The sequence below is a fragment of the Aphelocoma coerulescens genome, chromosome 3, assembly GCF_041296385.1.
Source record: "Aphelocoma coerulescens isolate FSJ_1873_10779 chromosome 3, UR_Acoe_1.0, whole genome shotgun sequence".
NCBI lineage: Eukaryota > Metazoa > Chordata > Aves > Passeriformes > Corvidae > Aphelocoma > Aphelocoma coerulescens.
Genome location: NC_091016.1, coordinates 81,014,744 through 81,039,143, shown reverse-complemented (window position 1 = coordinate 81,039,143; position 24,400 = coordinate 81,014,744). Strand labels below are relative to the sequence as shown.

At 38.9% G+C, this 24,400-nt stretch overlaps 1 protein-coding gene across 1 annotated transcript in view; it reads right to left on the bottom strand.

Annotated features, from left to right (window-relative positions):
- PREP (prolyl endopeptidase) overlaps positions 1-24,400 on the bottom strand; it is a 92,217-nt gene that overhangs the window by 60,309 nt on the left and 7,508 nt on the right. Inside the window, exons 3-7 of the mRNA XM_069011057.1 lie at positions 23,931-24,064; positions 20,858-20,988; positions 17,122-17,331; positions 15,757-15,878; positions 6,176-6,281 (exon numbers count right to left, since the gene is read on the bottom strand). Coding sequence (XP_068867158.1) covers positions 6,176-6,281; positions 15,757-15,878; positions 17,122-17,331; positions 20,858-20,988; positions 23,931-24,064 — 703 coding nt within the window. The remainder of the gene's footprint in view (positions 1-6,175; positions 6,282-15,756; positions 15,879-17,121; positions 17,332-20,857; positions 20,989-23,930; positions 24,065-24,400) is intronic.

The following is a 24,400-nucleotide window of genomic DNA, read 5'->3' as shown; positions in this document are numbered from 1 at the left end:
CACTTAAAGTTGTGACCGCCTCTGTGATACACACTTAAGAATAGACAAACTCCCCCCCAAGCTCTCTCTCGTTTCCGGCGCTGGCACAGGTGGCTGCAGGCCCCGTGCGGGGCCCAGTGGGCCCGGCCCACGCCCTGCTTGGGCCAGGCCGGGCCGGGCCACGGCCAGCCTGGAGCCATGGGCCTGTTCCAGCCATGGAACCTCCCCCCACTGCCTTGCCGTGGGCAGCCGGAGCGGCTCGGAACCCCCCCTCCACTGCGGCCGAGATTCAGCAAAGCGGCACCTCTGTCCGGCAGAGGCCAGGGGACCAACAGTGATAAGCCACATTCCAGCTGCAAGGCCGAGGTGAGATTAACCCTTTTATTGCTGTGAAGAGCTGAAAACCTGAGGGAAGAGAGAGAGGAGATGCTTAAAGCTGAAAGTCTGTTGTGAAGCTATGATATATCAGAGTATCCCGTTGTAATTTCATGAAGATATGGGGGGTGGAGTGTTCAGCTCATAAGCAATAGGCAGATGCTGCCGCAGCTGTAATTTCATGAGAAGTTTGGACAGAGAGAGATGAACCAGATGAACCAGATGAGGACTTTTGCTCCAAAGAGGAAGGGAGAAAAACCTCAATTCCTAGAGATGCTTCCAGAGATAGTCTTAAAGATGAAGATGACCCTTTACTCCCAGGGAAGGAGAAGGGCCTCTGTTTTTTTGTTTCTGAACAGCTCAACCTTAAAATTGTACCCCAAAAAACTTCAAGAGTGGACCCTCGAAAACAGTTGCAGGAAAAGCTGCAAGTCGGGGGAAGGGACTCACATTGCGAGCAGAGAGACTCCTCTTCCTGAATGGACTGAACAATATTTGGAAGTGGGTGGCTGTCTCGGTGTGATACTGTTTTCATAGCACGAGCAAGAAGAGACTTCTCTTTCTAAATGGACTGAACAAGGTTATTATGGAAGTGGTAAACAGACTGAACATCTTAAGGGTTGTCTTTACATTGTCAGTGGGAGAAGGGAGGAAGGTGGGGGGGGAGGAGAGTTCTGAAGGTGGTATAATTTTTTTTTCTTTTCTTCTTTTAGGTCTGTTAATAAACTTCTTTATATTCATTCAAGTTGGTGCCTGCTTTGCATTTCTCCTAATTCTTATCTCACAGAGGATAAACAGTAATGAGTATTTTAGACCAAACCACTACACTAAATTGGTGTTTCCGCCCGGTTACAAACCCAACCCGCGACACCAGACTTGAAATATTTAATGAGTATTTAATTTCCCACATGTTCAGCTGTGTGCTAAAGTAGACTAGTTCAGGTAAATCAAACAAGTCCCCCAAAATTAAAATAATAATGAAAAACTACATCAATAAAGTCTATACATGAAAGAGAAGGCTTAAACTTTTATTTAATTATATGAAATCTGCCACCTCCCAACCTCTCCATATCCAGTGTAATATTGCCAGATTTCCAGTTTTCCAAATTTTTAAGTCCTCAGTGAAATGAGAAAAATTATAAAAACAATCACTTTTTCTAAATAACCTGTACAACATACCATCAAAGGGATCTAAACTATGAATCATTTCATGGAAACACAAATGCCTTTCACTGAATGCAAGTGCCTCAACCTAGAAACCACAATATTGCTATTCAGTACAAGAAGAGTTAGTAACAGGTAACTAGCCTATGAAATATCTATGACAGGAATTGTTTATTATTGTGATCCCTTCATAGTTGAGGGAAGTCCTAACCTTTGGCTCCACCCAGACAAGAGAAGTCAGGTCTGCCTATTCATCCTTGCTGCTACAGCCAGGATGCTGCTGCAGAATGACAGTCAGTACACTGAGCACTGGAGCTTCTACAGCCATAGTGGGGCTTTAGTCCATAAATACACACAGGTGCATTTATCTTGACCTGCTGCTCAAACAGGACTTAAAATCTGAAGTATCTCAAAGTTAAACAATGGAAAGGACACTTCTATAACCAGCCTCTGTGGGTTTTTAAAGGACAGGTCCAAACACTGGAAGTGATATAAGGAACATGGCTGTAAGAGGTCTATTACAGAAGGAGGAAAAAACAAGAAGAGGGGAACAGAACAACCTAAGTACAAAATTACTATTACAAGATTGTAATACCAGTTGTGTCCCTTCAGTTCTGAGGTACATTCCATGTATTAGGTCCTTTGCCTTGATTACTAGCTCTTACTTTTTTTCTCTTCATTACAAAACCATAGTCCCATCTCTTGACAGAAGCTTTCCTTGGTCAATCAGTTTCAACAATCCAGGTAGCAGTTTAGTCAATATCACCTTAATAAGGTGTTAAAAACATAAGTAACTAAGAATTCAATGGTCATTTTCAGCTTTCAGTTGCAAAATCAGACTTATTTGCACCTCTGTCTTCAGCAAGCACCTCTCAGATGTAAAAGCATTTTGACTGAAATAATCAGAGCCTCTCCAATGTTATTTCACCTCTTCTTTATGGTCACTAAGTTGGAGTTTCACTGTCACATCACTCTGTCCTTAAAACAGCATCTCTATCAGATGTGCTACCTGCTAGATCCCAGGCTACCTATAATATCATCCATTTTCTTTCATTTTTCAATTTCCCTCATTCCCTTTTTGCCAGTCAGTACAATTTCTGAAATAACTAATATTCACTCAAATAGTCCTGCAACTAGTTCTCTTTTTTTTCTGACATCTTCGCAAACATCTGTGTCTTAATCAGATCATTTTCTCTCTCCCTTCAACTTTGTACTTTTTTCAGATGCCACAGGAGAAATATCGCCGCTTTAATTTTTTCAAGTTGCTTTCAGTTCTGTGGTATTTCCCTTTTCCTTTTTCTCCCTTTAATGTTAGAAGCATGTGAGCTACAAGCCATGGGCATCTTTGGCAATCAGCACAGGGGTCCAAATCTGCCCAGAGAGACACTTGTATTTCACATGGACTGAATCACCTTGAAGGAGCAGAGGAGAGCAGAAGCCTCAGCTAATGGTCTAAACAGGTACATTCAGTTCATCATCTTATCCCATCTACAGTCCAGAGGTGATTCTCTCTTTATCTCCAACACAGAATTTGGCAGTGAACAAAGTCCTTCATTACAGCAGAAGGTAAGAAAATTCATTAATCATCTCATCCACTTTGAGTCTCAAAGCAGTCAATGATGTAACAGCTGTTGGATGAACATGTGGCTTAGAGCAACTCTGCCTTGTTATCACATACCCAACTCAGCTAATAGCCCATTCAAGGAAACAGGTTTACAAATTTAAAACCAAACAGCATTACCTCACTTGTCCACCCCATAGGTCCTTTAAATCATATACCTCCCTATTACTTGCTTGTGATATTCCAGTGCATTTTCCCAGTTACAGCTGTTAAACTTTATTTCAACTCTGAGAACACACTTGTCATTTCAACTCTGAGAACACACTTGTCTAACACACTTTGAATTGATCTATGACTTACAGCTGTCACTTCTGGGAAAAATCAGAATAGAAAAGAGGTTGTTTAAGGAGATCTCTAGAAATGTAACTGTGCTTATAACTGCTCCTTCTAATCCACAGGTGGGTTCTGAAATTTCATTATCTCAGGTCACCACAACCTCCCAGTGATGACAAAGCCCTGCTGAACACCATAATGATCCAATTAAACAGATGCACAGGAAGGGTGAATCTTAAAAGTCTTCTTAAGAGAGTACAACACATAAACAGAGTCTTGTATGCAACGAATAGATGTAAGTCTCTGAACTCTGGAAATAGTGGAACCTAGTGGTGCATGGGTTTGTATAAAGTCATTTGACATTCTAACTCAATTTATATTGTGATTCAACATAAACAGAGTGTCATCCAAGAATTCACACAGGAGAGAGATGTTATGAATATCAAAGTTGGAAGACAAATCTTCATTGACTTGCATACCTCTAATAATCCACAGGGGAGAGAACTTTGACTGAAAGTGGCTTACGTCTAGGATGATAAAAATTTCTTCTGAAGCCTTCTCCACATCTCAGGTATCCATAAGGGTGCTCATTTGAGTGAATTTTCAGGGTATAACAAGATTAAATTTATGCCACAAGCTTATGTTCTCACCTCTGGCTGGCCAACTGACCTCCCGCACACTCTTGTGAGAGTTGGACCATTGGGACTCCTGCCTTATTCCATTACCACTGATTGCATTTGGGAGCCAATACCTCAAAAAGCAATGTGGGATTAAGCATCTCTTATTTCTGTAGAAAGCAGGCTGCAATTAAGGAACAGGAGACATTCATCCATACACATCCAAGAGAAAAACCAATGATTCAGCAGCAATTCTAGGTTATCCCATTCTGTACTATTGCTGCACTGTTGTCCACCTGATTATGCAAGGCAAAAGTATCCTTGCAGGTTAGACAACCCAGTAAACAGAGCTTTAAACCACAAAAACAGGAGAAAGAGATTTCTCAACAAGGAAGATGTGGATGGGGTAGGCAAGCCAACGGCCGGGGTGACAAGAATGAAAGAGACACAGCAATCAACAAAACAGAGCTGAAGTGGAATTTCTCCAAGCATAGGCATGTAAAGAAGGACGTGCCTGCAGAACAGCCTCATGGAGAAGCCCCTCAACCCTGGACTGAGGAATCCGTATGCCTGGGTGCCTGGCATACTCTACACTGATGCACACAACGTGAGAACAAACAGGTGGAGTTAGAAGTCTGTGTGCAGCTTCTGGACTACCACCTCATTGGGATCATGGAGACATGGTGGGATAGCTCACAGGACTGCCGTGCTACAATGGATGGATAAAGGTTGTTTAGTAAGGACAGGCTGGCAAAGTAAGGAGGTGAGTTGTCCTTTATGTGAAAGAACAGCTGGAATTTGTGGAGTTCTGCCTTGGGACAGTTCAGGAGATGGTCAATAGCTCATACATTAAGATTAAAAGGCAGACCAGCACAGGTACTACTGTAGTGGTATATGCTGTAGAGCATGTAGTAGTAGTAGTCTACTGTATGTAGTAGTATATGCTATAGACTTCCTAATCAGGAAGAAGCAGATGATGCCTTCTTCAGACAACTGGAAGAAGACTCATGTTGACAGACCATTCTCCTTATGGTGGGAATTCTAGCCACTGTAATGTCTTCTGTGTGGAAGGACAACGCAGCAGGGCTCAAGCAATCCAGAATTCTACAGTGCCTTGATGATAACTTCCCAAGGTGATCATGAAGCCAAAGAAATAAAGGTGCCCTGCCTGACACGATATGTACAAACAAGGAAAAATTGGATGTGCATGTGGAACGTGCTCGCAGCCTTGGCTTAAGTTTGGTTGTAGACAAGTCAGTAGTATTGTACTCTCTTTAGCCTGAAATACTCTTTTAACAAACAAGAGAACAAGTTTCTTCAGATCCAGTATTCAGCAAAGAGCTACTGCAGTATTTATTCTGTTTCCAAAGTTTCTGAAGAGAGAAGCTGCAAGAATCAAAAAAGCTAAGTTGTGTTCTATGCAAAACACATACTGAAGAATACCTTTCAGTAATCCAATACTCTGGAAATACAAAACCACCAATCAATAAACCAACTATGCCAACCTTCAACAACAGCCATAGGGAGTAAAGTGCCATACTTTCAGCTCATACCATTGTGGCTACAAAGCCCAATACACAAAACCAAAAGCTACTCCAACTAGAAGGCAAGGAAGGAGCATTTCATGAAAGCACATTTGAAATACAAGTTGACACTTCTACTGTAACAACAGTGATGCTACCAAATAACACTGGAGGACTTTTGTGTATTTCCTAGTACTAGACATAGAAAAGAAATATTATCTATAAGCCAGTTACTTTTTGCAAAAGAATGCTATCAGCACTTGAAGGGACATGTGTGAAATTTTTAAAATATGAAAAAAAGTTTAAACATGGAAAGGTACTACTGGTGTAGAACGAAATAGAACATACACTGGTATGGCTGCTTATACTATGCCCATTTTTCCTTGCGACCTTTTAAATAAACTACAGAACTAAGAATGGAGTTTTTCATCTACTCATACATAACAGAAAATGAAATGCTAGCAGTGCTTATTTTCTCCATAATTTATTATTTTATCCTTAATTTCTCCATTAAGGTAGCTAAGCAGTAGACATATTTAAATATATATATATATATATTCATTCAAACATAAAGTATTTCATTTTGTCTTAAAAGGAAGCAAAACTTATAAAGCAACACATACCTGATATACCCTGAGACTCTTTCTGTAGATCACAGTACCACAGTCTGTTCACTGGATCACAGCCTTCTCTGATAGACAGCAAGACATATCGACCATCATCTGACACCTGTAAGAAGTTACAGAAAAATCAAAGACAATTCACTCTCTGAAAAAAAGGCCGACTTCAAAAAGTGAGTTCACACACACAGAAAAATCTAGTGCTGCTCTTAAATGAACATTACAACCTAAAATCACATTATCAATTATCTGATGAAGCTTCTTGGTTCACTTTTGCACATGCATGCATACACACCCCCCAGAATTTCTGAAATTGTGTCTGCTAGCACAGAAAGTCATCAATTAATCCTTCTTGCTACTCAGGCTTTGCAAACACACCCCATTTCCTGACAAAGCTTTTGCAAGTCCAACAAGGAAAGGCAGGAAGTAACAAGAAGTCATCAACTAAAGTCTCCCTCTCCTGACTGAGCTGTTTTGAGCATATTCCAAAATTACTGTATCTCGATGTTTTATTAACAGAGCTGATAGAGAAGGCCATTTCCTGTCCACATTCTTATATGACCATATCTAATGGAAATTTAAGCCCCCAGTCACAAAATATGAATCTGGCTTCTGGAAATTTTCCACTTGGCACTAATACACATCTTCAAAACAATTCTTACACATATATTGTAATTACTTCTTAGATATATTTCAGTTTACATTTGCAACACTAGTTATGCAAAATATCTGTAGAATGAGTTACCCAAAATAAATTTCGTAAGAATTAGGTTCTAATTAAACTGCTATTTCAACAGATCCACAATTTTGAAGACACAAGAATGGGACCTAGTAGAAAGAAACAAATCTCAGTGTATGAAAGTTAACAAAAAAACTCCAACAACCACACACTCCTTGAAACAAAAACAATCCTCAAATGAGTGTTTCCAAATCGTATTTTTACAGGCATTTTGTTAAGAGTTAATTATACCATGAATAAAGTCCATACAGTCAAAAGCTCACAAGACAAACAGAAAAGAACACCTAAGATTCCTACTGTAGCCAAAAACCACCCCATTATATGAAACTGCAAAGACATCTTTAACAGTGCAGCCTGAAAAATTGAGATATTTTGCCTCCTCCTTCCTTGAAACAGGTATATCTGGAAATGGAAACCAAGATTGGGTGGTCTTTCTTGAAAGATGCATCTTCAGTGGTTTTAGATAAGCAATAATTGCAGGTGTCAATTTTAATTAAGAAAATGACTTCAATATGCTGCTTAAACATGTGTCTGTACTTGTGAAAGCACCAAGTTTCCTTCACTTCCTCACCAAAGGAAAAACCATACAAATTAATTTTAAGTTTTATATAAAAAAAAAAAATCAGTTAACCTCAAGAGTAAATTCTTTTAGTCATGGTCAGAACCTACATAAATTTATTCTTTGATTCTGTGAATAAAACAGAGAAGACTGATAACTTTACTCAAGAAAGAACAGAGATTTGCAAATTTCTGATGTTTTTGCAAGGGCAATTCAGAACCTCTGATGACAGCAAATCTGAGTACATCTAATTTTTCCTTCCATATTCCCAGCTGGACTAGTTAAGAGTTGACAGCAGTTTATGTTTAATTTGAAGTAAGAATTCCCAAAGTATCTAGCTGGTAGGATACCAATTACGTCTGTCTCTATCACTAAAGCTATTCTTATACCAGTTGAGTTCTACAACCCAAAGGAATTTGACAGAAACAGGACAAGACAGTTGACTGCAGCAAGCTAAAAAGTTCAGTATTATACTACAGATTTAGACATCCACATTGCAAAGTTACAGTTTGATGAGCAATCTTGGCAGCAGCATCATCTTATGCAGTCTCCACCTCTAGCTCTTCCTACTGCTATAGTTGCTTGTGTCCATCCAAGTTCATTCCCCATGTCATGCCAGTACAAGCATCCACCATTTGTGAAGTAAACCAGTTTGGGGAACTGATCTAACTGCAAAAATGGGATATTAAAGCAAATTTTAAAAGCCCCCAAAAACAGAAAAGAAAAAAGAATCCAGAGAAAAAAACAACCAACCAAACAAAACAAACAATCCAGGAAGGGAAGGAGAAAGAAAAAGGAAAAAACCCCAAACAATCCACAATAAAAAAAGAAGTCTAAAAGAAGCCCCTCTGCCAGATTAGTACCTCAATCAGTTCACTGCTCAGTTGCACAAATGGCCAAGCTAACACACAGCATCCAACAGCTGGAAACATGAATAATGGGGGCAGAGATTGCTCAAGGCAGCTCATATTGCAGCACTGAGGAATGTGTAATCACAGCCCAAATGCCACTGACCCTACACTGTAAACAGACAAGAACCTGGGTTTCAGGATGGCAAAAGGAAATAGGATTTACCAACTATCATTTGGATTGTTCTTATACTGCTACATCATCTTCATGAGCTGAGCTGCAATCCTTGCTCTTGGTTCACAAATTTATGAACTGAAATTTTATACTAGTACCTCACTCAAATCTCAGAATTCATTCATGGTTCAGCATAAGGGGGACAGCTGCAATGTCAGACCTGTTTCCCACATTTAAGATGAAAAGGAAACATATCTCAAGAATTTCGGAGAGAGATCTGGAATGCCAGTCAGTGCACATTTCTCTCATTAAAATAATTACTATAATTTCAAACAACACAGACTGGTAAAAGGTAAGCCGGTTATAAAGCAATTGCAACTCTTAAAACAACATTAAGTATCTGTCAAAACAGGACAGAAGAAATCCTGTAGCCTTTCAACTGGAGCTTTTAAAAACCTGCAGCATAACAATGATTTTACTGGCATAACACAGCACTAATCCCTAACTCAGCGCTAGTAAAGGAAGGATTATTTCAAAGAGCTGATGTTGGTATGAAGCTTTTAGTTTCACTACAACTGTCATTCAGTGAGATGGCAATTTTGAGTTGTTAGATCTATTATTTCTTAAATATTTGTTGTGACCATATTACACCACACCAACATACACATCAGTATCACTAAGATAGCTGTACTCCCAAGTACTATTTTATTTGGTCTTTCAAGCATCAAAATCTTTAAATCCTCCTTTATAGAAGAGTTTTGGTTTATAGTAGGGTTTTTTTTTGTGGGTTGTTTTTTTACCTAGTAATTTTGTTTCAATGTTACCTGTTCTCTCCATTTTGATGAAAAGCAACCACTGCTTAGACAAACATTAAGAGTGATTTACCCATCACTTCAATATGGCAATAAGCACCAAAATAAGAAAAATTATTTAAAGCCTAATTAGTAAAAACAATCTTCTAACCACTCAAATATTCTCTTTTGTTACAAAATACAACTAAGTTATTATACAAGCCATATAAGGAACCCCAATGGGTTATGAGGATCCACAGCAAAAGAAAAGTTAAATATTTTGCCTAACAGCAGCAGCACATTTCAGACCAAAAATTCATACATAATTAAACAAAAAACAACAACAAAAAAGAATGAACAGGAGAAAGCTGTCAGGTTTTTAGACTTCCTGGCTCTATGTATCACTCTAAAATGTCAATATGAACAATATTAGAGTGTTCTACTTTCAAGTCATGTGCATCCCAACAGCGAATATTAATGCAAGTTCTGTGAACACTACCTGGACAGTCACCACTGCCAGTTTCAGGATAGGGAAGAGCTCTCTATATTTAGTTCACAAATAGGGGCCCTTAGAGTGCATCATATTATATTAAGGCAACTATATATCCATATCATTCCTTTATAGATAATAAATTAAAAGTTTTACTACCTTTGCCCTTTTTTATCATCAAGTTGGAAAAAAACTAATAACTGTGTAATTTGTTTCTGTGTAAAAAGGTACTAAAAATAAAACAAACAAAATTCAGTTATTAGATCCTATGCCTGTGTTGAGAAAAAGATAAACCCTCTTCCTAACTGCAGCCATTAACACTGTGGTAATCTACAACCTGATGTGCATCTGCAGTTGTTTCACAAACTACTGCTCTTCATGCACTGGTGCCCTTTGCATATGAGACAGCACTGGCATTGCTATCTAATGCACTTCCAATGAAGCACAGCAAATGAATCATGTAAAAAAAAAAAAAAAATCAAAGTTCACAAAAATCACAGACAGAATCAAAGCTTTCCAACAGAGCTAAAAGGTCAAATTACTAACTGAACTCCATGTATCCAGCCAAGAAAGATCAAATAATCCAGAAAAAGAAAGATGCTTGGCAATAAAGATGCAGCCATGCAATACATTAACAAGTAGGAACTAAAAACTCATTGCATCAATAAGCTGCATTTTAACACTGCTACAATTTTCACTATATGCTATGGATGTAACAGCTTAAAACCACCCAGAGTGAACGACCAGATTTTTTTTAAAATACTTATTTAGGACTGCACCCAGTCACCACAATAGAACACACTCATGACAGCAGTTACCTCCTCAACTTTAGATATATGCTGCACAAAGATTTTGCATAATACCACTGACCCTGGATATAACTCGACTAAAAATAATTTACAGGCAAGAAACCTTTCCCTTGCTGCAGAAATTACCTCTTTTGTTATTTATGGGTATTTTAAAGCTTTCTATCAGATGAACAAAGGAAAATATTAAGCCCAAAAATCCAAAAAGTACGTGGCTTCTACAGAGAAAAAAAATTACTGTAAACATTTGGCAAGTAAAGAGCAATTACACTTTCTGAACAGCCTCAAGTGTTTTAATACCACAGATGTGCACATGCACCTGTGCCACAAAGATCTGCCTGCATGATGACAAAGAACCCCCACAGCAGTCTCCCAGCCTTTCAAATTCCACTTCTATTATCTCCGTTTTTAATAGAAAAATAGAAGTTATTTTCTTTCCTAGAATAGGAAACAGTGTTTTCACTAAATGACTGTAAAGGGTTGTGGGTTTTTGTGGGGCTTTTTTATGGGAGTTGCAGGCTGTGGTACTGGTTTGTTGTTTTTTTAATGAAAAGAACATAAAGCTGTCTTCTGATATTATCTTTGCAGCGCTGCCAGAAAGTCACTGAAGCTTGCAAATAGCTCCTATCACATTTTATGTTCTTGCACTCTTTTGAGATGTTGAGGATTGGGGCACGAACTCCCTCTCACAAAGCAACCTCTTGGGACTGTGTGCACAAACTAAGCCACCTGAAGCTGCTACTCTCAGGCTGTAAAGGCTTTGTTTTGTTTTCTATTTACAGAGTACTGGTTTCAGAATCAACTAGATTTCAGAAGCCCTAATGATGGGTGATCACAGGAATGCATAATTTCAGGATGAGGTCCAACAGAATCCTCTTCCTACATTCTCAGACACAGGCCTGACACACTTTACGCAAGACATGGACATGGTTATATGTAAACAACATTCTGATGTATTCTATCCACCCACTCCCCAGATTAGAAAATTTGCTCTGGGCATTAATTCAAATTTCTTATTCCAGCTGTTTTTTTATTCTTGGATTTTAGATACGATGTCCAGTATAAAGAACACTTCTATTCTGAACATACCCTTTTGAGTGTCTGCTAAGTTTGGGGTTAAAGGAGCACTACCAAGCCAGGGAACTGGGATTTTGAACCTAGATTATTGCGCTTATGAATATTTCAATTCCAACAAGACACCAGGCAGCTTTGTTCAGAAGAGGAACACAGCAACCATGTACACACATATTTACATGCATTCTCTTTCCTAAGTCTAGCACAGAATAAAATCAGTAGCCTTCTGAGGTGACAAACATCACACACAATTTTTACTGTGGCTTTCAGCTTGTTTTTGAGCAATGAAAGCACCAAAGCATCTGGAACCTAACTATGTAAGAGATTATCATATACCACAGTCCCATGTGCAGCCACAATTACCTGCCTCTTTCTTAATAGCAAAACTCCCCAGGCCTACTGCCAGGGCTGTAGAAAAATTCTCATACTAGGCTTCTATTCCAGATTCAGCCTTGACTAAGACAGTGTGAGGCTTTAGAAAAATTCCCACAACCCTGCTTTACCCAGCAGTATGTCTCACTTGAGCAAACTGACAATGTTTTCAGCCCTTTCCCTTCATGCTGCTCACTTTTCCCCTGTGGATGCTTCAATGTTGCTGCAGTGAAGACGCTACAGCCAGCACACATCTGGCACAGCTTACTCCTCTGTGCTCTGAATTTAATTTGCAAGATCACCTCCCTGGTTTAGAACCACTGATATTAACTGACAGCTCTAAATATAAAATAAAAAAATTTTTCAAAAGTAATAGTCAATTCAGAGACAGTGCACTGTGTTTGGTAGAAAACATGAAAAACTGTATTTATTTTACTGCTGGCAGAATTGGGATCAGAGTTGACCCCAGAACTGAAGGTTCCCTTCACCCACTCCTTTCTGTTCTGTTTACTTTCCTGCTGGTACCATAGGGACTTCTCACACTACCAACTGTGAAGGACTGTTATATAACTTATTGTTTAACTTTAAGAATAGCAGTCTGTCTGTGAAAGAGAGATATGCTCAGTCAGTCTGGAGATGAAGCAAGAACATGCCACTTAAACAGAGAAGCAAGGGAAGCTCCTGTTTTCCCAGAGTACCTATGACATTGCCAAGGTTTTAAAAACCTTCATACCAGACTGCCCTCTGCTGGGGTGTTATTCAATTAACCTCTATCCCTGCTCTTCACAACTCTCCCACCATTCGACATCTGTACTAGAAATACATACGCTTTTTAGACTAAATGAAAAGGTTTCATAGCCTCTTTTTCAAAACTTACATATCTGACTAACAACAAACAGACTTTTTCCTCACAAACAATCCATTCAAGTAAAGAGCTAGAAATGCATCCATATTTCTCTGCCAACACCATTTTCAGCACCACAGATTTTAAATCAAGAAGACTTGGGGCTGGTGTTGAATGTATAGTGAGGAAAAAAACCCTGAAGCTATTTTCTTGCATATTATCTTGTAAATATATTATGCTGACAAAATTTTATACAACCCTCTTTTGTCCTTATGAACGACCTAGTTTCCCATCTCCATTGAGAATACGCACCACTGACTCCCTACAGTGCACCTGAGATTGTTTTTCTGAAGCATCATGGCAACATTATTAATTTTGCAATATCTGAAGGATCTCCTTGTCAGGTGCTTTTCACCTGCAAGCAAAGTATTTCTCTTCCTTGACCTTGGCTGCAAGACCATAATCCAAATGTTTTCACTGAAGCTTGTGTAAAACATGTCTCTACCTAGTGGGACTAGCAAAGCTGGTAAAATAAAAACATTTTTTAATCTGACAGTAGCACATGAAAGCATACATTTTATAACATGTTGAGCTGTGCAAAGTAGTATTTTAAAATCTATAGCAGCATCTTAGAACCAAGGAAGCATATTCAGGACAGCACCAATAAGCCATATAACTTGATTTTGACTAATGATATTTTAATTTTTTCCCCATTACTTTGTGGTCTTCCACTTCCTCAAACACTTAGAAAAACTGACCAGAAAAGTCATTGGAATGGCCTGAAAAGAAGATTTTTAACCCACTGCATAAGGATGAAACCACATTTTGCAACTGCACTGCTTTGGTTTGGTTTTTGTTGGTTTTTTTTTTTTTGTTTGTTTTTTGTTGTTTTTTTTTTTTTTTTAAATTGCAGAGTACTTTTCTCCTGACCATTAAAACCATTTTTTCACTAGTATCAGTACAACAGAGCCACATTTTACAGCTGGAGCTCACAGCATAACCCCAGAATATCAGCTGTTTTAAAGTATTCTCACTTAGAAAAGTTAATGATTATTTACAGACGTGGATCTCTGCTTTTCCACTTCTCCTTAAAACAGCATTTGTTCTTAAATACCAACATCTCTGAAAGTTTATGGCTCCTTGAGGTCAGGAAAACCACCATAAGCAGCCATACCATCCCTATGACATAACTTTATTAAACGAGAGCCCACAATAGGGAGGTGTTTCTCTATGCACTGTCCTCCTCACTTTCACAACAGTTATGGGGCTCTTCCAACTCCAGTGGTTTCAAGAACTTGTAGCTGTTCCTTTACCTCCCTGTTCTGCAGCAAAAGTCTAATTAATCAGACTGCAACAGTCCTTCCCCATGGAAGATAAATTTGCCTTCACAACAACACATGTAGTTTAGCTCACGATACTGGAAAGGAATAATAATAATAATAATAGTAATATGCATCACTCATGTGAATCAGGAGAAACATTATTACAAGACATCTGTCAACAACAGAAAGCCCATTTATTTACGGAACTAGAGGAAAAATAAGGATAACGATGTCCAAATTCCATTTCATTGCCAGTTAAACCCAGAACTGACTAGTTTTTGAGCAGTTAAAAAAAAATCCCAAGTCCCATTTGCAAGCTTCCACTGATACTCAGGTCAGTTGTTAAAGATATGTTTCATGAATACATGAGATTGTGTAAAAAAGGTTGTGGTTATCTGCAGAACCTACAGATAAGTCTGATTTGTTAGAGAAAGCTCAGGGTCATCACCTTGCTGGGAAGCCCTTCACATTTTCGCTCACTGTCTCATTTCAAATCCCACTGTTTAAATTCTTTGAAAGAACCTTTGTTTTCTGGCAGCCTACAGAAAAGATACCCCGAACATTTTCACGGGTTAAAGTGTTGAAAAGTGACACAAACTGATGATCACATTTTTCAAAAGAGGTACTCGCAGAGAAAAGTATTTCTAAAAACTGAATACCCCAAACCAGGCTAAAAAACACTTCAAGTTCCTCAAAAGTCTCAGCTCAAAAAAAGACCAATATAGAAACAAAACGTACTGTACAGAGCATTGCAAGTATTCATCCACAGGAAAAACATCAGTTCCCTGAAAAATGGAACAACCATCACTACATTCCAGCAGCACTTCAAAACAGTGCACTCAATTGCACATCACTAAATCTAATATGGAGAATAAAACACAGATTAATTACAAAAGGTTTACTGGGAGTTTGCACTATATACCAGTAGCTCAACAAAATAAGCTTAAGAAAGCAATTCCAGCAGCAGTCACTGCTTCCACTTCTAGTAACACAGTCTGTACCATATGTGTGCTCATAAAACTTGTTGTAGAGCAACTTAGAATTCTTCAATTTTACACACAGTATTAACAAATTTTGACTTGTATATCTCCATTCCTCAAATAAGCAGAACAGATATATTTATTTTTCAGGGAAGACATTGCAAAAATAAATATAACCCAATAAATACATGGCAGGGAATATCCAGACATGTTGACTATTAGAATAAGCTTTTTGTGCAGAAGTAGAAGCTGGGGCTAAACACTGACCAAGAAGAAACAAGAACAGTGACACGTTGTCTCTCAAATGATCTTCTCTGTCTTGGAATGTCTATCAGGCAGAAGGACCTCAGTGAAGAAAAAGAGTATATGATTGTGTCATTGCAGACTGGAGGAGTGATTTAAAGCAAACTAGGGAGTCTTATTTTCAGGAATTCTTAATCAGTGATTCTTAGTTCAACTGTCAACTCTGCAACACTAATAAAAAGTGTTCTTTTAACAATATTTTCAAATTAATATCCACTATCAGTTGTTAGAATCTGAAAAACAGAACATGATAATGATAAGGTGCAGGACATTTACCATACCTCAGCTCCACCCATCCATTTTGGTTCATCAGGAAATTCAGCACATAGGATATCTTCTGACTGGTTTGTTCCTAATACGTGGTAATGCAGCTTTTGATGCAGATTAGTGGAGGTCTCAGTGCCTAGTGAAATGCAGATATTTAAACCAGTAAGTTCTCAAAAAAATCCAACAATCATATGAAATCCCTAGAAACTTCTGTATTCCTCTGTATATAAAAGAGAAATTCAGAAGAGAGAACTAGGAATGGCTCCACACTACAACCATTGTGCTCCAAACAAACACCCTCCTAAAAAAACAGGTAAAACTTCACGTTGGAAACCTGTTCAAACAGTATCCCTTTCCTTTTACTGTTGGTAATACCTTCTTCAAACTTGAAGATTTATCATTTCAAGCTTTGCTTTCTAGAAATACAAGCAAGCAAAGTGATGAAAACCACGAATCCCTGCCACTCTCTAATGATGTTTTCATTTCCATTTCACCCAGAGCAACTAAGGGGAGATTTATTGCTAATTAACATTCCTAGAAATCTTCATACTTCCATTTGCCGAAAACATAAAAGTGATGTATTTTAAAGCACTGCATAAGGTGCCCCTTGATTCATTTTTTTAAAAATTTCATTCTTGCAACATTTTCCAACACTTTAGCTTTTGAACTACAAACAGGAAATAAAAAACCCCTCAACAAAACAAGGTTGGTATCTATCTTGCAAGTCTGGCAAAATTACAGGTTTCAGAAGCAAATACAGAGACAAAATTCATGTTCTCTCCAGTTTAACAAAGAGCACATCTCCAGAAGAAACTTTTCAGTAGCTCTGCGTTATCATAAAAGCTGCTAAATTCCTTCCCCACTGACACTCCTCTGCAATTCATTCCACTTTGTGTGGTGCTACTTGAATTTAGATGGCATAAACATTTTGTTTTGCTTTGCTGTGAACCACAGATGAATTAATCTGGTTGAACAACAAAAACCTTATGCCCCACATTGCTATTCATCAGGTCAATCTCTCAGAGCAATTCATCTATGCCCACACAAATAGGTAAGGGGAAAGATCTAAGTAAGCTGTCACCAGACATCAAATTGTAGCCAACAACACCAACTATATGGAACCTGAGTAAATCAGCCCAAAGAAAAAGAAAAGGAGCAGCAAAGTTTTATGAGAAAAAGAGGGGCAGGAAGACAAGAAGGGACTCACACTAACTGAGCATAGGCTTTCGCCATAAAAGACATAATTTGATCTCTAATTGCATAACCAATACAGCTACTTATCTCAGTATAAATTTGTAGAGCTAATTATTTGTTGCAGCAATTTACTGCAAAAGTGATTTTGCTTCCACATGGCACACAATTAGTACAGTCATACCTACCATCACTTTTCCCATCTTGTTTTGGGTAGCAGTTATAGAACATGCCTTTTCCATCATGGGTCCATGCCATACAACTGAATTTAACTCTCTCCAGTGTATCTGGGAGATCCTCAGGACCTTCTACTTTCATAAACTTGATAGTAACCCAATCAGAGCCACTAGAACTCAGGCCATATGCAAAGTATTCACCGTCTTCGCTGAATGCATAACCTAGGAAATCGGAAACAAACAAAATGAAGAGAGATTAAATTGGGATGCTAGTTAAAGGAACTGTTCATCAAACATTGAGAGAAGGTTTATTTTCTAAAAAACAGTGCAAGCAACTACATCTGCTATCACATGGGATTCACAGCACTTTTCCAGTCTCTGTGTACTTCTCAGTTAGTTCACAGATCCAAGTTTAGGCACGGATACTCAGTAAGTATCCATGTTCAGTGGCATAATTTATACCCAACATCTGAATTATGGTTTGAATTATACCTCTTCTACTTCCCTGAGTTTGGCAGGAGGAGCTGGAAAATGAAAATGCACACAGGTACAGAACTTGAGTAAAATTTTAAGAGAGAAACAGTACCAAAGAAGCTAACAGAGATGCATGCTATGTATCCTGAAATAGTGTAAACACCACCTAAAAGATGGAGTCAATGAAAACTAGACCCTTTTAAACCCTGAAAACTGAAGTAACTGGGAAACTTTGCCACTAGCATGCAAATGGTTAATTACCCGTATTCTCAGCTAAGAGCTCTGATATAGATTTCACTTTTATCCAAACTGTGAGGAATAAAGAGCTTCTATCATAGTTGATAAGGATCAAATTCATGCTTGCAAATCAAGTCAGGTGAAGAGACTGAATTATCACAGGCCTGTACAGACCTTAAAGTATTTACCAAAGAACGACCTAAAAAAATGCTGCATTTCATAGACACGGTAGTTTTGAGAGGCACCACTGTGCCACACCAATATATTCTCCCCCATAAGAACATAAGAGTGGCCATTCTGATTCAGAACACAATTCCACCTAGCTGTCCTCAGGAGTAACCACAATGTGGTGCCTACACAACTAAGAACAACCATATAACCATTGGATCAACCATATGGAACCATATGGAACAACCATATAACCACTGGCTTGGCATGGATCTTAAAGATCATTTAGTTCCTACCCTCCTGCTGTAGACAGGAACACCTTCCGCTAGACAAAGGGTGCTCAAAGCTCTGTCCATCCTGGCCTCCAGTGATGGGGCATCCACAACTTCTCTGGCCAACCTGTTCCAGAACCTCACCACCTTCACAGTAAAGAAGTTTTTTGTAATAGCTAATCTAAACCTATTCTCTTTCAGTTTAAAGCCATTCCCCCTTGTCCTACCACTTCATGCCCTTGTAAAAAGTCCTTCTCCAGCTTTCTTGTAGGTGCCCTTTAGGTACAGGAAAGCTACTATAGGGTCATCCCACAGCTTTCACTTTTCCAGGCTGAATAATCTCAACTCTCTCAGCTCTTCATCAAAGAAGAGGCGCTCCAGCCCTCTAATCTTCTTCATGGCCCTCCTCTGGACTCCCTCCAACAGGGCCATGTCCTTCCTACAGGCCAGATTTGGATGCAGTACTCCCTCCAACAGGGCCCAGATTTGGATGCAGTACTCCAGGGAGAGTCTCACATGAGCCCAGTAGAGGGGCAGAATCCCCTCCCTCACCCTGCTGGCCACGCTGCTTTGGATGCAGCCCAGGATTAAATTGGCTTTCTGGGCTGCAATCACACACTGCTGGTTTGTGTCCAGCCTCTTATCCACCAGCACCCCCGAGTCCTTGTTAGCAAGGATGCTCTCGGTCTCTTCATTCCCCAGCCTGTGTTGATACCACACAATGCAAGCACAATAAGAACAAAATACAGGAATAAATGCGAGAACAATGCAAGCACATGTAATATTTCCCTCAAATATTCTTACCACCTCCAACCATTTTTAGTTTAGCAGACACCTTTTCCATGCAGTAGTTGGCTAATACTCCTCAATGCTTCCCTTCTCCTTGACTATGTCCAGCTTGCCTTTTTCCACCACCACCGTCCATTGCTAAGGGATTCTACAGACCTACTTCTTGCAGCATAAACAATCACCTTCTTCTGTTTGCTTTGGGCCTGACTCCCACTGCTTTCATTTGATATTCCCTCATTCTTGTAACAGAAAAAATAACTAATCAGCCTTTATTCCTTCTCTCCATCCTACTGCATGCCACAAATGATTCTGCAGACCTCTAATATCTTTGCTAAATTGTCCCTTTTCCAAGCTGATTAATCCAGGCACACTCAGTTTTTTCCCTTGATTGTTCCTACTGCCCTCCTCCAAACTGCATTTCAGAGCCCCTTTTGAGCTGAGGAGACTGGGACTTGATGTAGTATTCAATGGCACAGTATAAACTCCTGGGTTGCTAATCTAACAGTGTCTCCTGTATTGTTCTTTATTTCATGGAATCAGAAAGGTTGGAAAAGAGCTTCAAGATCATAGACTTCAACCTTTGACTAACCACCACCTTGTCAACTAAATCACAGCACTGAATGCCACACTGAGTTGTTTCTTGAACTCTTCTGGGGAGAAATTTCTTCCTGATAAATAAATTGATATTTGGTATGCTTGTTTCGCTTCTACCAAGAACCAAGTTGACATTTTCATGGAATCATGTATTACACTCCAAGCATTGTTCCCAAGAGGTTATGGTGAGCTCAGGAATTTGCTCCATCCATTCCTCCATAAATGAGGTTAGGATTGTTTGTCCCCTGTGCATCACTTAATTTATCTGCACAGAGACTTTTACCCGTTATTTTATTGGCCACTTATTATTATTAAGGTCTTCCTGCAGCTCTTCAGTCATTCTTCAGCCTGGAGTAACTTTGTATTGTCACCAAGCTCTGCTACCTCACTACTCACTCCTTTTTCCAGTATGTAGCAGCATACTGAACATTGCAAGTCCTAGCACAGTCCTTGACAAGGATTTTCTGGTGATTTCCATTTGACAGCCCATCAGTTCTTCCTTTCCTTGCCCTTAAATCAATTATTTATCAATACCAGGAGTTCTCCCTCTTGTTACACAGCTGTTGGTTTTCTAAGTGCATTTGGAAGGAGACTATGCCGTAAGTCTTCTAGAAATACATAGAGATTATATGAATCCAATATCCACAGATTAAGGCAGGACTTCTCAATAAAAAAAGCCATATTGCTTCTTTTCAACTAGGTCACTCTTAGAGAAACATTCACTAATTCTGTCCTCTGTTTTTATTAACTGTCCTTGAACAGACTTAGAGGGCTTTTAGGTTCCAGAGTCTGCTTCTACAAATCAGCAACTAGGGAGTATGAAAATGGACAGCTAAGAGAAGTTACAGTCCTAGTGAACACCAACAATTTTGTGATCATAAAAGTTAATGCTATGTTCCTTCACAGTCTCTAACTTGCTGGCTTGTGTTAAAGATGTAAAATACAACTTTAAGGGAACTAATCAATATAAATACATAAACTTTTTGTCTTTGCTATGGACAGCTTCAAGAGCTGCTCATATTCCATCGGAAACCTGTTGTGAAAAAAAGCACTGGGAAACTGAACCAAGTTAATTGTGGATACAATGTAGATATAGAAGTGTTCTTCTAAAACACCATACAAACCCACACACAGCTATTGTGATTACTTTGATTAAATTTTCAACTTCTGCTGAAGACTGAGACTTACTCAGCAGGAACTGCTGTCTCACTAACCTCGTAAGGCCACAGTGCCATCATCAGAAAGCTTATTTGGATCGAGAAAAACTTTGGCATCAGCATCCAAGGAGTCTTGTACATATAAAACTCGTTGATTCTGGAGCCCTGTATTGTAGAAGTGAAAATACCTAAAAGAACACAAGAGGGAAAAATTAAGTAGGAAGAACTCTGATTCTCAGTTAGGCAAGCACAAAAAACTTGTATGAGATTGTCATGAAGTGAATAAAAGACAGATGAGTATGTTAGGGAAACACAAGTTTCACATCAGAGTAGGAATCATGGCTAGGATGCATCCAAAATATCCTTTAAAAATAAAAGCTGCATTTGCCACAGTGCATTTCAAAGAATTCTAAGTATACTATAAATTCCACATAACTGTCTATGTTAAACATTTCTGGCAGCTGCAGCATTTCTCTGTTACAAGTACTGGCACAGGTTCCCATCCCTTATGTTCTCAGGTTTGTCATTCATATATCTGCTTTCAACCCATACTGAGTGACAGACTTATGTTCAAATGAAACAGAATGAAAACTGTTTCATTTGCATTTACCAATGCCCCTAAAGATGCATCTTTGAAAAAGTTGTAGGAACAGACAATTACAGAGTTGCCTTTAGTGAGTGATACTCTTCCCATCCTAAGACACTACAGATCTCAAAGAAATTAACACCCATATTCTATGCAAGTCAGAAGTACTACATTTTTCTTCCTTCATAGAACTTTACTACACAAACATGTGACTTAACAAACCAGACAGCAGCTTCACCTGGGGGAACAGGAGAATTTATGAAGCAATGTTCAAACCTCAAAATCAGTTCATATATTCCCTAAGACTGACCAGTACTTGGGTACAAACTTGGGTACGAACATGGTAAAGCCAGAAGGGGAAAATACACTCACAAAGTCCTGGTTAACAATATCAGTAATACATTAATATTACAATATATTTATATATATATATATATATATATATATATATATATATATATAATATTTTATATATATTATGTACAATAACAATATAGTAATACGTTAAAAGTAATAACAAAAATGTTCAGCAAGTGCTAAACTGAAAGATTAAAAGAAATAGAAGAAAAAGAAAAGTAATCTTCCATTTGACCATGCATTTTCTTGCCAATTTCACCTCTGCAATGCTGGGCAACAAGCTGGGAAGCAAAGGTCCAACAATGAGACAAACACAGCACCTCCCTGGGCACCCTCCCTTTCTGCAGCCTCTACAGAACAACTCTTCACACACTGTCCTTTAGCAGCTGTTCTTCATCCAGAAACCAGAGTAGTTAAATTTAAGAAATTTTAAGTGTCATGGGAAGTTTAGAAAATTCTTGAAATAGAATAGTTCCTTCCCCCACACCTTACTTAGTGTTACTTAATTTGGTAGAGACCTCTTGATCGCCTCAAACACCACAATATAGGGCTTTTCTGTATTATTTTTGAACTGCTCTGATTTAAGTCCAGGACATGCCAAGAAGGAATATCACTCAGAAAGACTAAAGAGACATCTATTAAAATCAATGTAAAGTGTCATAAATTACAAGCACATTAAGCTCCTGGCACAAATGTTCTTCCTGCAGGACAGTCAGCTGCATCAAATTAAGAACTTGTATCTCTTAGCAGAGACTGTATTTATCAGTGCCATGAGCACTTCTGCAACATGAAGCCTTAAGAGCACTGAAGGTACCGACACCCAAGGCGTGTTTGCACTGCGCAGGGAGAATGGGTCAGAGAACCCAGAGCAGCCACTGACCAGACCTGCTACATCTGCAGGAGCATCTCATACAGACTAACAAGCTTTGCCTGACTCACTCAATAAGGCATACTTCTCCAGATGCAGCACTGTCCTAAACAGCTCCACTGCTTCTGGGCTTAAACCTCACACCTCTATACACTGACATGTTGTGCCACATCCATGACAATTTAAATCCACGTTAAATCCACAAACAGCTTGGGTTCACTCCCTGCCATATAGCTTCACAAAATCCCATACAGTACAGAATTTCCCTCCCCTAGTAACAAGTATCTGTGCCTTCCTCACAGCACAGATCACTAAAACAAATCACTCTCATTATCTGTGTAGAAATCTTAAGGCAACGAGATATGCTCTGCTCTTTCTCATCATCTGTGGATGATGGTGAACACATAGCTGGCATATCTGGGTGCCCACTCAACATGGATCAAACAAATTGAAAATACTGAAAAAGATTCTCTGTTTCCTGTGACTAAGAGTGGCTGGTTGCTTGCACTACCCCTTTTTCAACTGCTAAAACAATTTCTAGATGTTATGAGGTAATAAGCAGTTTCACCCCTTTACTTCCTTTCTCTAGAAGCTTTCTGGTGTTTCTAAAAGAGATCAGTAGCAGCTGCAGTCTCCAGACCTTGAGTAAGACACAGAAACACCACATCTTGACCTAGCCACAGATTAAAACAGGGATGTAAGTAGGCTAGGCACTGGAATATAGCAGGATTTCTTTGTTTCTACAAAGACAGATCCTTTTGCATCAGTTGCCTTAAGTCCTTCAGATGATTTTTCCCTTATCCCCCTGCAGCTACAGGAACAGTTTTTCACAAGGGAATTCCTACTGCTTTTCACTGGCTATGACTAGACAAAAAAAGCCCACTAGCTGCTCAAAGAATGACCAAGATAAGAGCAGTGTTCTAGCAAATATGTGGAACAAAATGCACATGAGGGGTTATGCTGTTTTCAGATGATGTGCCTTTAACTATACTAACAGTGACCAAGCTTTTCTGAAAGGAACTCCTCAAAGCTTTACCTTCATAACAATTATTCTACAAAATCTGAGTTCTGATAAGATCACAAATTATTATTCTTCCTATAGAAAGAAAAGACAACAAAAGAAGAAGATAATATGATTGGAAACTGGAGAGAGACAAGCACCTTGGGCTCTCCATCATGCAATCACACGTTAACATTGGCTTAGTTTTCCTACTTCCCAACTATAAAGAAATAAATACAATTTATAACTTGTTTTCCTAATTAGTAGCCTCTGACTTGCTTCACATTCATCACAACCTAAAAAGACATTCCTCACATACCTTTTTCCTTTCTTGAAGTGGCAGCTGTACTTGGGATAATCATAGAGCTCAGTCATTCGTTCCTTGAACAGTCCTCTGACAGGACACTGCTCAAGAAAGGGTACTGTGAGCTTGTTCTGAGCCTCCACAAATGCCTGAAAGAAAGCAATCAAAAAAATTTGAATTCAAGCAGAAATGTATGTTTTCTGCAGAAAACATTTTCAGAAGAATGCATCACAGTCATCTTTCCCCCATATAGATTATGCAGTGTCACACATGAAGCATCCTACATGCTTATTTGCATTATGCCACAATTCTTTAATAAGACTCAACTTATATATTGAATAATGACTCTCCAGGACATACACTGGGGTAACCAGCCAAAGGACAAGACCTTCCTGCCTTTCCCCTTAAAACACCCCAAAACCCAAAACAAAACCCCAACAACCAAAGAAACCCTAAACAAACAAACAAAAACCCCCAAAACCCAA